Source organism: Heteronotia binoei, chromosome 8 (assembly GCF_032191835.1).
Source record: "Heteronotia binoei isolate CCM8104 ecotype False Entrance Well chromosome 8, APGP_CSIRO_Hbin_v1, whole genome shotgun sequence".
Lineage (NCBI taxonomy): Eukaryota > Metazoa > Chordata > Lepidosauria > Squamata > Gekkonidae > Heteronotia > Heteronotia binoei.
In genome coordinates this window covers 24,569,787-24,586,405 of record NC_083230.1, presented here as the reverse complement: position 1 = coordinate 24,586,405, position 16,619 = coordinate 24,569,787, and the positions used below count along the sequence as shown (strand labels likewise).

The window sequence follows — 16,619 nt, the reverse complement described above, 5'->3', positions numbered from 1 at the left end:
AATTGGGTCTTTGCTTTCCTACGCCTTCACATCTTCCCTGAATCTTCTACTTCATGCAAATTTATCTGTAATTTAGGGATATGCATCCTCCAATGTTGAGAAACTCTTTGACCTTCCTCATAAAGTCTTCCAGTATGTTGATCAAGAACCTTCATATTATCTTCAAAAGAGAAAGTACAGTCAAAATGGTTTTCTTGAAACCTTACAATGTACATCCTTGTGTTTTTTAAATCAGTATTAATATTTTATCAAGTGTGCCTATATCAACTTATTTATACATCTCAAATAAATAAATTTCATTTTTTGCTTATTATCTTCTACAAATCGAACTGAATACTAACAACAAATAAATAAATAAACCCCTTCCTCTTTATCTTATTTCCTTTCTTTACCTGATTTCACCCGATCCCCGTACCACTTTGCATAATTCTTATTCTAATCATAATTATATTCTTTCGTTTCCAAAACTTCTTTACTTCTTCACGGACTTCCATCTTTTCACACTTAATTTGTAAAACTTTAACTATCTTCTCTCGTGCCTGCAAAAGAAAGCTGGACAGGGTTACCTCTAGAACTAGGTGCTGCAGAAAAATCTCTACAGTCAGAGGTCGGGGGGGGGGGGCACACCCACCGCCTCCTTCCTACTCCATTACCTTTAAAAATTAATTTCCCATTTTCCATTCCCATTTATCATATCTTTATCCTTTCTTCTAACTATATACATATTCTCCTATTAATTCTCCTCAAGAAAACATAATTTCCCAATTCAAACTCTTCCCATGGATGTACTGGGTAGGGAGGCTGTGGTGCAGAAATAAATAATTTGAACCGGGGGAAACAGACCTGGCTGAACACCTATGCAAGTGAGTAATGCAGAATCAGCCTCAGAGAGTCTTCACCACCATCACCAACGGAAGACTTAAAATTGTATGCTGAACAGATTATTTGAACAGCTAAAGCCCTTAACCTCAAATATATTCATCAGCAGCAGCCTTTATTGAAATCAGTTATATGGAGTAAGAGGATTACCAAATCATACAGAATAAAAATTACTCGTAAAATATAAAAGATACAGTAAAATTTAGAAACATCGTTACCAATTAAAACTATGGTTACAAAATCCTTTGATCTATCAAATATATTTCCATATAGCCACAAACCTCAGACCCAGAAGGTTCTTTACACCCCAGAATATGGACCGGTGGCCTTAGCGCTCCTTCAAGGCATACAGGACATTGCTTTAAGTGCTTGGTACAAACTGGCTTCCAGCACAGTCTCGGCAAGGAAGCCTGAGAATTTATACAAAGTGACCAGCCTCTTCATACAGCCTAGGCCCCCTCCAGATGGCCACTGCCTGCCAGGCTTTCCACCACCTGATGAGTGACAGGCTTTTTTTCAGCCAGGGAAGTCATAGGCGGGGGAGAGGAGTGGACCCAGCCAATGGGGCATAAGTACAGTTGAGTGGTGGTTGGTGGGTAATAAAGTCAGCATCATGGGCCAATGGAGAGTCAGAAAGCACCAATACACCTGGACTTTTTAATATATAGGATAAAAATACGTTATTTTCTGTGTATGGGGGATAAGGTTCTCTTGCAGAGAGTGTGGGAAGGAGGTAGAGCAGACCACAACCCTGTCTCCCCACCACCCCCAGTGCCTACAGGGTGCTGCTGGGCATTCCCCCACCCACCCTGCTGCTCTCAGCTTCCTGGGTTGCGGATGCGGGAAGCTGAGAGCGGCTGGATGGCGTGCCAATGTGAGCTCTCCTCTGAGACTGGCTTCTTGCGGGGAGACAGCCTTGGAGTGAGGCAGAGCAGCCCAGCTGCCCACTGGTAGGGTTCAATGGTTTTAACAGAACAGGGCACCCTGTGCGGCAGTAGATTGTTTAACACCCCCATTGTTAAGTGTTCTCATGGTTTAAATCCCATTTAAATAAATGGCATTAAGTTGTAATAAGGCTGGATTACAAGCACAACCGTTTCAAAATTTAATTTTGAATTCATCTGTGGAATACAACAGTCTGTTTTTGAAATTATTATGGGAAGCAGCAAGGCTCACTACATTACAGAAAGCTATTCTCTTCACTTTGCAGTTGAACTATCTGCTGGTTTTTTTGCCCTCAGGAAGACTGATAAAACATTGCAACTCAGAGTAAACGTTAGATTACCTAAAACTCCGCTGACCAAAAATAAAAACGAAACAGATTAGAAGAAGAATTTACTCCAATATCCAATAATTGGTATAATCTCCATCAAAACAATTTTAAATACAAGGACAAGATCTACTTTTTGGCCAGGTTTCACTACTGCTGTTGCAAGTATGAAATGGATTTCATCGAAAGCTTTCTCCTTATTGGATGAAAAAGTTTTGCACTCAAATCTAGCATGGAGCCCAACAAAAATATTACTGAATAATTGTTTCACTCTGGGAGTCGATTTGTATAGCAACTTAATGGCCTGGCCACCAGATCAGATTACACCAAAGAGAGAAGCATATCAGTAAGAACATAATCCAATCCCAAATTTGCCTTCCTGGACCATGTGTAACATGGTATAGTAAGCAAACATGTTGTTAAAAGTACAATAAGACAGAGTGCTTATTTTAAAGATATCTGGAACTGATTCTATAATTTAGTCACTACTAATTTTAAAACCTGAATGTTCAGGCCACACAAGAAGTCTATTTGATTGAAATGTCATTGTTCTAGTGTGTGCAGCTATATGTATGAGGATTAGCCTGATAAACTGGGGACTGCAAGTGTAGCTTCTGATGCTTTTCTTATCAGTATGAGAAAAAAGACAGCAAATCACCATTGGTAAAGATAAAACATGAGGAGACCAGGAAAAGTATATGTGTTGTGTAAGCCTGTGGCTATCCGCATACGTGGCTACTGCATTGCAACAGCTGGAGCAATGTTCTGTTCCATTATATAGGGGGAATGTTATATGGTTAACTTATAGAGAGAACCCCAAGACAGCAGCATAAAATTCTACCACTGTACTCAGTTTTTGGGACAGGGCCCACTCGGACAGTTCTTAGTTACAGATATATGGTACACCTTTTATGGTAAGAATATTGATCAGGTCCACAATGGTTTAAGCTTAAAAACAGAAAAAATTATCCACGCACTTGCATTGTTTGCTCTGGTAATATCAAAAAAGCCCCATGATAATTTTTCTGACTATTTTTTTGTTCAGCTTTGAAAATCGACACCAGGATATACTGCATTTACTAGTGACCATGTAAGTTCTTTGGATACAAAACTGTAATTGACTGTACGTTGTCAAACTACAAAACTTTCAGTGAATACAGAAGGCTCTGCTAGGGACAAACTGTACAAACCCGTAATAGTTTTGTGACACAGGCAATATTCCATTTCCACATCTCATATAAAAAATAAGCATTGTATACGTAGCCACATTGTTTAGAAATTTAAAGAAAAGTAACAAGCACACAGGCCTTCAATCTTGCAAGCAGCTAGATGTATCAAACATCTTCAGCAATCGTGGTATCAAAAATCTGAAAGGAAAGCTGTTCTTCTGTTCCATCCCTGACATAATACGATTTGATGAAGCATTCCAAAGATGGGAAGTCATCTACAAATCAAAATCAAGGTTATCCATTTTAATGTGTTTTCCATATTCTGTAGCTGAAAACTGAGCACAATTAAAGTCTCACAGAGAACAGTAAACGTCAAGCTGAAATTCAAATGATTCAACTAGTATGAGGAAAGACACAGATGCAGTGGTATATAACACACATTTGAAGCGCACAAGGGCACAAATGGTACTAAAAGGGATGGACTAATGATGCTATATCCTAACAACTAAAATAAATTACTGCTAGAGGCAATTTTTAGCATCAGAAAGAAGAAGATGATATTGGATTTATATCCCGCCCTCCACTCTGAAGAGTCTCAGAGCGGCTCACAATCTCCTTTCCCTTCCTCCCACACAACAGACACCCTGTGAGGTGGGTGGGTGGGGCTGGAGAGGGCTCTCACAGCAGCTGCCCTTTCAAGGACAACCTCTGCCAGAGCTATGGCTGACCTAAGGCCATGCTAGCAGGTGCAAGTGGAGGAGTGGGGAATCAAACCTGGTTCTCCCAGATAAGAAAGTTACAATAAGGATGCAGATATTCTAGAAACTTAGTCAGCAACTAGCTTTGTTGGAAGGTCACTGAGAAGGAAGTACAAGTAGGTAGACCAAAGGCCCCATTCCAATAAGCCTGTTGTCTTGACCATTATCCTGCTAAACCAAAGCAGCCTGTCGGTCACTTCCGGGTTCCTGTCCTGCATCTCGACCTGTGTTATTAGTGACAGGCTGCTTCGGCGTGCCGCTGCGCCGGCCCCCTGGGTCCCACAACGATGGGACCGATGCCACAGGGACGGGCTCGAAACACTCTATAACCCCTCAAAAGAACAGCAGTCTAGCTCGCTTCCCCCGAGCCCTGCCGCCATAAGCCTCAAGGGGGCTCATTTTGCAGCATCTCCCGGCGGGAGGGTGGCACCCGCACGGGACACATATCAAATGAAAGAGGGGGCGCAGGGCTATCAGAAACAGCCGGCGGAGGGAGTCGGGAGACCACCCCACTGGGGGATCCACACCCCGAAAGTGATGAAGGTGGCGCAGATAGAGCCAACAGAGCAAACAGGACAAAATAAATAGGCTGCATTATGCAGCACAGTCTCACTGGAATCTCACTGGAATCTGACTGGCTTCTCAGCGTGGAACCCGTTCTCTCTAGTCTTCTCACTTTGAAAAAAGTAAAAAAAGAGTTTTATTTAACTTTATTTCCCCCTTTCCCTCTCTATAAATAATCTTGGTGTTTCCGGCGGTGATATTTGGGGGATTTTTGGGGACGTCACAGGAAGTGCTGTGAAGTCACTTCCTGTTTCCGGCAGTGGCATTTGGGGGAAATGATGTCATTTGGGGGAAATGATGTCACAAGAAGTGATGTCACTTCCTGCTTCCGGCAGGTGGCGCGGGGAAAATGATGTCACAGGAAGTGATGTCACTTCCTGTTTCCGGCGGCGCACGCACCCCTACCTCCCCCCCCCAAAGGTGTCCCTGGCTGGCCTTCAGACATTATGGCCACCCTACCTTTAGTATAGAAAAAACAGGAGATTGCGAGTTCACTGCTATTCACAGATCTTACCACTTCCTTAATATGAGTGGCCCAATTAGCACTGTAGTGGAAATGAATACCAAGATATCTGAAGCTCTTCACCTGTTCAATGGGGTTTCCTTGTATAGTCCATTTGGAGGGTCACTTTACTAAACTGAAATGAAGCTGTGAAAGCACTTCCCCTTGTTCTGATAAGTCATCTGGTAAATAATTCTAGCATTTACAAGTGTAATGAGTAGGGATGGGCAAGAAGTGGGCAAAGATGTCAGAGGGGGCCATGGATATTCCCCGAAGGGGGGGGCCATGTACTGGTAGTGGTGGTCCCCAACTGCAAACCTCAGGAATCATCTGTGGTCTGGATGGATGCTGAGGGGAAAATATGCATCCTGAAGTTCTATCATCACCATCCAATAACCCTCAGAGAGAAGGATTTGGGCAAGAGTAATCATGCTGAACTTCTTAAGTGAAATGAACTCGTTTAGAGCTCTGAGGTCCATGATAAGTATGAGACCCCCGTTCTTTTTGGGGATGGTTAAGTATTGGGAATAGAAGCCTCAGCCCCTCTCGGCAGTAGGTACAGGTTCTATCATGCCTTTGTCCAGAAGGGATGCGACTTTTTCCTGAAGAACTGCTGATGGATGAGTGATGACTAACCTTGGTAGGGGTAGTAATGAGTGGAACTTGATTGCATACCTCTTGACAATGATGGATAAAACCCACCTGTTTGTGATAATTTCTTGCCAGGATGGTAGGTAGGGGTGGAGGCAGGTATGAGATGATTGTAGGAGAGAGTCTGGTGGCAAACACTCTGCTTGGAGGCTTTTGATTCTTTGGTCCTAGACTGGTGCTGGGATCCTGAAAATTTGGACTTGGGTGGATAGGTCGACCTCTGATTTGAGTTACAGGGTCGAGATCACCAAGACTGTTCAGGAGAGCTTCTAATGGAGGAGTGCTGCAACCAGGATTGGGACCATGATCTGGCTTTATAAGATTTTGAAGGTGCCGATACGCTCAGGTTTCTGGAGTTCTTCAAGCTCTTATCCATGTCCTGCAGGACAGTGTCTGTGGTGACGTGGAAAAGGCCAAAGCCATTGAATGGGAGGTCTTCTATGGTGGACTTGGTATCCTGTGTAAGGGATGTAGAGTGGAGCCACGTATGTCTATGAAAAGCCACTGCAGAGGTTATTAGGTTACATTTTACAGAGTTCACCTTCTGTTTGGATACTAGCAAGCCCTCTTTCTGGATTTTTTAAATCTTTGTCTTGATGTCCTCAGAAGAGGAGGGGGAACCTCAGACAGTTCCCCTAGTGCTTTCTGGTAACAGGCCAGGCATGCAAGATAGTTGGCATTTTTGATGCCTAGTGCCCTGGTGGAGTAGAACTTCCTGGCAAAGGAATTGAGCTACTTCCCTTCTCTGTCCGGAGTAGATGACGCACGCCTACCCTTAGAAGAAGATGTAATTGCTAATGAGTTGGGTTTTGGATAGCAGAATAAGAATTCTGCCCCTGCTTCTTGGAATCTATACATGTGGTCCAGTCGGCATGATGAGACTGCCATGGAGGCAGGTTTGTCCCAAGGGGTCTTTGCTCTACACTCTACACTTTGCTGAGTGGAACCGGTGTAGAGTATTGATCCCACTTGGTGTGTCTCATCAGAGCCTAGTGGGAGCCATATAGATACTGGTACTGTCTCTAGTTTCAAGGATGAAGCCTGGATGAAGCCTAGGGGAAGACAGCCAATGGCATGGAAAACCCATATCTGGGATCTCCAGATATCGAGATTGGTATGGATACAGCAGAACTAAATTGGAGGAGCTGCTGGACTGATAGGAGATTCAGGAAGTGTTGGGTTCCGAACCAGCAAGCCAGTTTCATTAGTCGACATTGATGCTGATGATCGGCGGCTACATTGGGTAAGGTCAATGTTGTCACCTTCTGTCATGGTGAGGTCAACAGTATGCCCAACCTGTGCCCCTACTGGGGAGTTCACCTGACGGGTCGAAGTTTGGAGAACTTGGGCAGGTACTTGAGGTGGAAACAGGTCCAGTAAGTGATGCATTACTTGGCACGACTGGGAACCATCAGAGGGGTTCAACAGGTGCTTTTTCTTAGTGTGCTTCCTCTTTTCCATATGAGACTGACGATGTTTGTCTTTCTTCCACTTCTTAGTAGGGGAAGCCAAAGAAGACTGCGAAGATCTCTTTGACATCGAAGCACCGACAGTACCCGAAGCAGATTTGGCTAATTCAGGTGCTGACGGAGTCGACTTCGATGGCATTAATAGGCAGCCATCCCATCTGCAGTTGTAGAAGGGAGATTTAAAAAAACTCCCATGAAGGAGAGAACCTGTCCATGTGGCATTGATGAGGTAGAATCTATAGAACATGTACTGTTTTGTTGTCGTTTCGATTAGGAAGTTTGATCTAAGGTAATTTCCCCTCTACTTAATAATGACAGGTTGTTCTGATGCAAATATTTTAAGAAGCTTTTGATGGGTGCAAACCTACAGGTCGGTGTGAAATTTTACGTATAGATTCTAAATTTTAGAGATACATAATCGGTGCAGATCTTAAGTTTTTATGTATGGATTTTAAACGCTAAATCTTAGAGATGTTCCTGTTATATTTAGGCCAAATTTATTTTTAAATGTTTTACTGAATAGTTCTTGCTTTTGACTTGTACTGGTCATTAGTCGAATAAATTGACTGAGTGATTGATAAAGTCACTGTATCGATTATGCATTCTACAAAGTCATTCTGTTGTATGCATAGACTCAGACATAGGCTGATAATGGCCAGGAAATATCTAAGGAACTGTCCCACAGGCTGCAATTAGCTATTGTAAAAAAAGAAAAGAAAAAAAGGTCTAAATATGTGCTATCCTTTGTACCATATTCTCGCAGATTAACTTAAGAACCACACAGATGCTTGAGAGCCACAAGACATGAACATCAGATGTAAGGAAGGAAGAAGAAGAAGATATTGGATTTATATCCCGCCCTCCACTCCGAAGAGTCTCAGAGCGGCTCACAATCTCCTTTCCCTTCCTCCCCCACAACAGACACCCTGTGAGGCGGGTGGGGCTGGAGAGGGCTCTCACAGCAGCTGCCCTTTCAAGGACAACCCCTGCCGGAGTTATGGCTGACCCAAGGCCATGCTAGCAGGTGCAAGTGGAGGAGGGGGGAATCAAACCTGGTTCTCCCAGATAAGAGTCTGCACACTTAACCACTACACCAAACTGGCTCTCCCTACACCAAACTGGCTCTCTCTGAAGGAAAATAGACGGGGAGAGAGAGGTGGAAAGAAAGCAACTTTAAATGCGTTCTCCTAGCTGCTGACTGGCTTGGAGAAGTAATTTAAAGAGATAAATGCCTTCTCCAAACCGTCCAATGGAGTGGTGGGTGCTTTGAGAGCCACACAATATGTGTGAAAGAGTCACATGTGGCTGCCAAGCCAGAGTTTGGCCACCCCTGCTTTAGACTAGAATTACTGTAAGCACACCAGAAACATTTTAGATACCCAAAATAATGACATTTACATATCTGTTTCTAAACCTCCATCCCAAATCAATGCCTCACCTGGATTTGTTCCTGTTGGGCAAAGTTTGTTCATAATCCTCTCCATGTTATCTTGAAAAATATAACTGGTCAGGATTTCAGATGCTGGAATCTGGAAAAATTTTTCCTGATGGAGGAAGGAAAAGGAATGCAGATTATTAAACAACCCATCAGGTATTTTTTCTAAAGATTTTGATTTTTAAACAGATTTTAAAATTATGAAACTGAGAAATAAGTCATGCCTTCTACAAGCTCCAGTGTTAACCAACGGAGGTTCATGGAAGAAACATCTCAGAGAAATGATAAGTCCATTTGTAAATACAAGCATTACAAGTCATGCAAATCTGAATTCCAAGGCAGGTAACTACAAATTTGGTAACAGCAGTATATCTTTAAAACTATCTCCACCTTCCCTTTTAAGAAACACAATGTAAATTTTAGCTGGTAGAGGGTTGGATTTTTAAAAAAGAATATCCACATCAGCTTAATTTTAGAAGAAGAAAGCGAAGAGGAGGAGGAGGAAGCGATTTGATTTATACCCCACACTTCACTTGGAGTGGCTTACAAACTCCCCTCACCGCAACAGACATCCTGTGAGGTAGGTGGGGCTGAGAGTGCTCTTTCAAGGACTGCTCTTGAGAAAGCACCTTTTTGAAGAGCTGTGACTGACCCACAGTCACTCAGCAGGTGCATGTGGAGGAGGAATCAAACCCGGCTCTCCCAGATTAGAGTCTGCACACTTAACCACTGCACCAAGCTGGCTTAGTTTAAGCTTAGATACAAATAACAACCAGCCTTTTGTAGACAAAATCTTGATCAAATTCTAATGCATGCTTGAGGTTTGTACAGTATGTCACAGAAGTGAGTACACCCTCTCACATTTTGTAAATATTTAAGTATATCTTTTCATGTGACAACACTAAAGAAATGACACTTGGCTACAATGCAAAGTAGTGAGTCTACAGCTTGTATAACAGTGTAAATGTGCTGTCCCCTCAAAATTACGCAACACACAGCCATTAATGTCTAAACTGCTGGCAATAAAAGTGAGTACACCCCTAAGTGATAATGTCCAAATGGGGCCCAAAGTGCCAATATTTTGTGTGGCCACCATTATTTTCCAGCACTTCCTTAACCCTCTTGAGCATAGAGCTTCACAGGTTGCCACTGGAGTCCTCTTCCACTCCTCCATGACAATGTCATGTAGCTGGTGGATGTTAGAGACCTTGTGCACCTCCACCTTCCGTTTCAGGGTGCCCCACAGATGCTCAATAGGGTTTAGGTCTGGAGACATGCTTGGCCAGTCCATCACCTTTACCCTCAGCTTCTTTAGCAAGGCAGTGGTCATTTTGGAGTTGTGTTTGGGGTCATTATCATGTTGGAATACTGCCCTGCGGCCCAGTCTCCAAAGGGATCATGCTCTGCTTCAGTATGTCACAGTACATGTTGGCATTCATGGTTCCCTCAATGAACTGTAGCTCCCCAGTGCCGGCCCAGACCATGACATTCCCACCACCCTGCTTGACTGTAGGCAAGACACACTTGTTTTTGTACTCCTCACCTGGTTCCCGACACACGCTTGACACCATCTGAACCAAATAAGTTTATCTTGGTCTCATCGGACCACAGGACATGGTTCCAGAAATCCATTCACATTAACAATTTTGAACTTTCTGTGGAATTGAACTCAGCTAACAAAAAAGCACAAGTCAGCTAGATTTGAGCATAGGCCGGGGACTGAATAGAGACTGAGGATCCTTATATTCTTCTGAGACAAATACGGTACAGTAATGTTATAAGTTAATGCATATGAACAACAATCTTAGAGGAACTAATTAGTATATGGATTTGGTGTAAATGCAACCATCCTGCGTAATCTTATTTTCAATTCAAGGATCAACTTGATACATATTTTTATCCAGTTTTACAAGTAGTTAGTCAATGTATTTTTAAATGAGAACTTATCATTTCGGCATCAACGCAACTTGTCCTCTTTACCTGAAACAATACCCTTACACCTGTTGATACATTCATATTGATACTAAAGCTGTACAGTTTAAACATATAATACTTTCATCTCTTACACTGTCCACGAGGTATGCATCTAGTGTTCCTGTCCCATCATCCAGCGTAAACTTCATCACAAAAACATATTGAAGGAGGACAATGCCTAAAGCTGGACAGGAGGAACATACACAACGTATTTATAGACTCCTTATTTAAGAGGGCAACAAAGTTTCTAGAAAACAAGTTACACTTTCTAGAGTCTTGAGATACTGCCAAGAGAAACACCTTAAATCCAGCAATTTCCTACAGGTATAAGGGATTCCAATGTGCAGATGAGACTTCCCCAGCATATAAATATAAGCACCATACCCACTGGGATGTGTGCAGAGGACTTTAAACTGAACCATAGGTATATAAAAGCAGAATAATTTGTACTTCGAAAATCTATGTGATAAACTAGAAGAGGGGTGGCCAAACTGTGGCTTGGGAGCCACTTGTGGCTCTTCCACACATATTGTGTGGCTCTCAAAGCCCCTACTGCCCTGTTGGTTGGCTTGAAGAATGCATTTAAAATTAAAGTTGATTTCTTTCCACCTCTCCCCATCTATTTCCTTCCTTCCGGCTCTCAAACATCTGAAGTGTATTCTATGTGGCTATGTTAAGCAAGTTTGGACACCCCTGAACTAGAACAATGCTACTGTGGATGATACTCAAAGGCATGCATGCGCGCGCACACACACACAGAGGTTATTATTTATTCAAAATACCGATATCCTCCCTGACCCTTCTAAATTTTATCCAGTTTGCAGCTTTAATTCCAAAGAAGTCTTTGCTACCATTGCTGCGTGAGAAGGCACTCTCATTTATATCTGGCCATTTTCACCTGTCTTTCCTTTACAGAATGGAATCCAGCACAGTGAATTTAAGATTGAATTTAAGGATTTAAGAAACGCTTCCCAACAGCTACTTATTAAGCTGTTGACACCTTACCAGCTTTACTTTGGACTGATGTTTTTGTATTGAACTCTTATTCTTACCTAGTATAATAATAATAATAATAATAATAATAATAATAATAATAATGGTTCCACTTGCAAAGTACCTCTGCAGCATACATCTGCAACCTCTTTTTCAAAATCTCAATTTATTCTGTATAGCTTACATTCTTAAAGCAGAGTTCAATGCTAATAAGAACACTTCCAGACAGTGGGCTGGATCCGGACGGATTTCTTTGCTGATGAAAAAGGGCCAATAGCCATCAAAAACCTATCCTGGGGAATCACAGGTCCTGCATGGGAAAAGTCATGTAGGATTGGGGTGGGGGTGAGGGGAGGAGCTGAACTAAGCCAGGGAACTGGATGAAATAGAGTGAAAATGCTGACTAGGTTCAAGCCAGTATCACTCCCTAGTTTAACAGGGCAATCCTATACAGACTTAGTCTAGTTTAAGCCCATTGATTCTGCATAGGATTGGAATGTGAAGGTTTTTTGGAGGTCCTAGTGTGAAAAACTGCTGGCCTACTATGCTTTTTTGAATTATCCATACTTGAATGTATGATTTCTTTTCACCTACATTTCATCTAACCTGTTTCTCATTATCAGCTGATCTTTGTTTCATGGAATACTAGGCTGAAGGTATATGGGTGAGGGTGGCTGGCTGTGATTGTGTCCACTTTAGGGCTATACAAAGGCAAGCTACACCAAGCGGATAAGTCTATTCAATTTTCTGCAGAGAAGAGAAGGTAAAACAGGCAGGTAATTCTGCATTTTTCAGAGAACTCAAAAGGACACTGTGTGCATGACTGCCTCCTCCACCTCAGCCCTTCCACATTGGTATCCTGGCTATCATACAGGCAGCCTCCGGCCAAAATACCGACAATGTTCCTAGATCAAGCCCCACCAACTCTCGAAAATCAGCCCAGTGAAACTTTCTGATAAGAAGCAAAGGAAAAAAAAAAAGATCACTAGGCTGTCCCAAACAGAAGGCCATTTTCCCAAGAAAGCTGTGGCAACTCCCACCTGGATCTGACACTATTTCTAGAAAGCAGGAGGGTGCAAACCATGTGTTGGGATTCTCCAATTCAAACTGTTTCTATGGCACCTAAAGCCAAACTAAGTATGTATGGAGACACACCTTATATGAATGTGTATGAGCAGCATAAAATGGGAAGTTTTTCCATTTCATTGGTGTGAGCTTAACAGATATTACTCCTGTATTCAAGAACCTGCTTCCTAACTTTTTTGTCTCTCCCCCTCATCTGCTGGGTCAGAGTGGATTTGGGCAGAAGACTGATCACCCTTGTAGCTCATTTGTACTGGGCCTGGGCTCATTTTTGGCCCTGACACCAGGTTAGTCCTTGTATCAGTTCTTGCTGTCTATAGTAATTACTGGGAGAGGGAAGAAAAGTTATTGACTATCCAATTTCCTGAGCCAGGGCAAGACCCATAAAAGTAAAAATGGATCTGTATTTACCTATAACTGCATTCAGGCCAGATGCAGAGGTAAAGAGCTTGCAACCTTTCATTCTAACCCTTTTTACAGTACTAGGTACACTCCCCTCAGCTCCGATAGGCTCTATCCACCTAAACTGTCATAACCAGGAGCAGCAAAGCACTCCTTCCTTCAGTCCATCCTTTGAAGAAGATGATATTGGATTTATATCCCACCCTCCACTCCGAAGAGTCTCAGAGCGGTTCACAATCTCCTTTCCCTTCCTCCCCCACAACAGACACCCTGTGAGGTGGGTGGGGCTGGAGAGGGCTCTCACAGCAGCTGCCCTTTCAAGGACAACCTCTGCCAGAGCTATGGCTGACCCAAGGCCATGCTAGCAGGTGCAAGTGGAGGAGTGGGGAATCAAACCTGGTTCTCCCAGATAAGAGTCTGCCCTTTCAAGGACCTCTGCCAGAGCTATGGCTGACCCAAGGCCATTCCAGCAGGTGCAAGCGGAGGAGTGGGGAATCAAACCCGGTTCTCCCAGATAAGAGTCTGCACACTTAACCACTACACCAAACTTTGCCGCTGGGTAGCCCACTGAGAGGTTCATAGGAAGAGGCCCACAGTGGGGAAAGGAGGGAGAGACATGCATGGCTTCTTCACAGCTTCTGTGCAGTCCCACATGGGAGAACAGCAAGAACAGCAAGAGAAGAGTGTGGGCTGGTTAGCAGAATAATGACTGCAAAACTGCTTTCCCCAGAGCTGCCTTACTCCTGGAATCAGCATCTATCGAGTAGTACTTCATGAAAGTTGATGGTGCGAACCAAGTTGCCAAACTTGCAAACTTCAGTGATGGGGACTCTACCCAGAATTGCAACTGATGATGCCTGTATCCTAGCGGAATAGGGGAAGGGGAACCCTTCATTGGGAAGGGGAACCCAACTGAGAAGTGTTTGTGTTGTAGGAACCCAGCTCTTATTGAAGCTGGAGAAGCAGAGAAATAAATGCTGATCTTGGCATTTTTTTTTAATTTGTAAAGAGTCTTTTGCTCTTTGTAAATAAAAAAAATAAGGCCCACATGACATCCAGTGAGTGGAACGCATGTTCTCCCTTTAGGGGGAAATACTGGTAGGGTTACATCTTGTAAAAGGTGACAAGCAGACTTTAAGGAGGAATTCTAGGCTTGGCTTAAGCAATACCTTATCTGCATGGAATTTAATGAAAGGGGAATCCAATCTCAGGGCCCCCTTAAGTCTCCCACTCGGCAGGCTGAGGCTATAGCTACAAGAAAGGTTGTCTTAAAGCATATTTGCTGTTAATTGAGGTACCTCATTGGGGTATTTACATGAGGGTTGGAGGACACAGATATCATGGCAGCTACCAGCACATGGGGGCTCCAGCTGATGCCTTCTTTAATGACTCTGGCTTCTTCTTTAGGTTTTGTCTCTGAATTGAAGGGCTGACCTCTGCCACCTCATCATCCGAATTGAGCAGACTATCAACACTCTCTGTATGAGGTGATGGGGTATGGACAACATCAAGCTCATGAGATACAGAGTCCAGAGCTCTCTCTTTTGCTAATGGAGATGAGCCAGATGGGTTGAATGAGCACTCTTATTCTGACTTCACCTTCTTCAGAAGTAGCTCAAAAGCATGTGTCAGAACTGCGGCCAAGCAATGAGTGTGCTGGGTTGTTGGATCTGAGGGAGGAGCTGATAGAATAGACTCCACAGAGGATATATGGGACCATTTCTTGTCTTCTGCAGGGCAATGCAGCTGGGCTTCAGGTACAGTGAGAACTTTTCTCCAAAACTGGTGCTCTCATATAGGGCCTTCAGGGTAAATTGCTTGTAAGCTGCACAAGCATTTAATATGATGGGGTTTTTTAAAAAACGTAACAGGCACAGGGAGTGGTCATGAGATTGTCCCATTTTAGTGCCACAGTTGGTATATTTTTGAAAAAGGCTACAGCAAACACTCAGCATGAGATTACCGTTCTGAAGAAATTTGCCTGAGGAAATTCCTTGAAGAAATAAGACCAATGTGTAGGCTAGAATACCAAAAATTATCCTTGAGGGAAAAAAAACACACACACATGCTCAGAAGCAGAAATTCACCTCAGAGGAGATGAAGGAAGTTTCAGCACATCTTACCTCCATGTTGCAAAGACAGGACTGAGGGAAGGAGCACTTCCCACCCCTAGTCATGTGGTTTAGTTGGAAGAACCGACTCAATCTGAGGGGGATGGGAGAACTCCTAGTGCTGTAGAAAGCTTTTAAACTTTTTACCTCTGTGACTGGCCTGTGCACACTTGCAGTCCCATGTGTATCTGCACAGAAGCCATGAAGATGAACAAACCCTGGGCATGAAGAAAGGCAGGGCTTTTCTTTGCTCTCAAATGCCATTCTCTTAAAGAAAAATAAATGTAACTAGAACTTGTAATAATGTTCGGAATAATTTCATAAACTGACCACCAAAATCAATTCTCTTGCTTAATTGTACATGACCAAATAGAGTAGATCATATTTTACTTCAAGAAATTAGGAAGTTTACTTATAGCACAAAAGCAAGAGAGTATATTGATATGCTTCATTCTTTCTGGAAAGTTTCCTTACTTAGACGTCTACATACATTACTGGGTATAGATTTTTTTTTTTACAGTTCACATACAACAATCATCCTAATTTAAAAATATTACAACTGTGGGAGTTTTTTTTTGGGAGGGGGGTTAATCCTACTAGTCTAATAAACAAGAAGTATACTAATGATTTAGACTGATTTCATGTTTCGATTTAGAGGCCTTTCTGTGCCTTTCTTTGAAGAAGTAAATTCTCAAACTGGAAATTGTGGTCCATGACATATATGTTATGTTTTCCTTACTAACAAGAAGCCTCCGCAGATGTGAAGCTTTGGACATGCCTACTGTACTAGCATGAGCACACTATGTGTGTGCCCAGTTCCAATTTGACTCTATAGCTGTCAGAATAGTTGCTCAATATGCTCTGCACAGAACAGTCAAGTATGTACTGGAGAACAGCTGTTAACAGGCATAGGCCCAGAGCTGGTGGGACTGAAAAAAGTTAACATTTACATTAAGACTGCCCTCCAGAATGACATTCTGAAAAGCCTCAGCTACAGCAGACTTTTTTATACATATGCATGCTACTACATTTCAGCATAATTATTCAGCTTATCAATTTACCACTTGAGACACAGGAATAAACGTACAGTGTTATTACTTTATTTATACTGCACATTTCTCCCCAATGGGGACCCAAAGTGGCTTACATTGTTCTCTTCACCTGCATTTTGTCCTCCCGATGATCCTGTGAGATAGGTTAGGCTGAAAAAGTGTGTGATTGGCCCAAGGTCACCCATTAAACTTCTACGGCAGAATGAATATTTGAAAGTGGTTCTCCCAGATCCTAATTTGACATTCTAACCATCATAGCATGATGATTTTTTTGGTGATGATTTTGGATTTATATCCCGCCCTATAC

The 16,619-nt window shown here is 42.8% G+C and overlaps 1 protein-coding gene across 1 annotated transcript in view; it reads right to left on the bottom strand.

The window, feature by feature from the left end:
• Positions 1-975: 975 nt before the first annotated feature.
• POT1 (protection of telomeres 1) overlaps positions 976-16,619 on the bottom strand; it is a 135,703-nt gene continuing 120,059 nt past the window's right edge. Inside the window, exons 18-20 of the mRNA XM_060244811.1 lie at positions 10,764-10,855; positions 8,701-8,806; positions 976-3,593 (exon numbers count right to left, since the gene is read on the bottom strand). Of these exons, the coding sequence (XP_060100794.1) occupies positions 3,484-3,593; positions 8,701-8,806; positions 10,764-10,855 (308 nt within the window). The 3' untranslated portion in view covers positions 976-3,483. The remainder of the gene's footprint in view (positions 3,594-8,700; positions 8,807-10,763; positions 10,856-16,619) is intronic.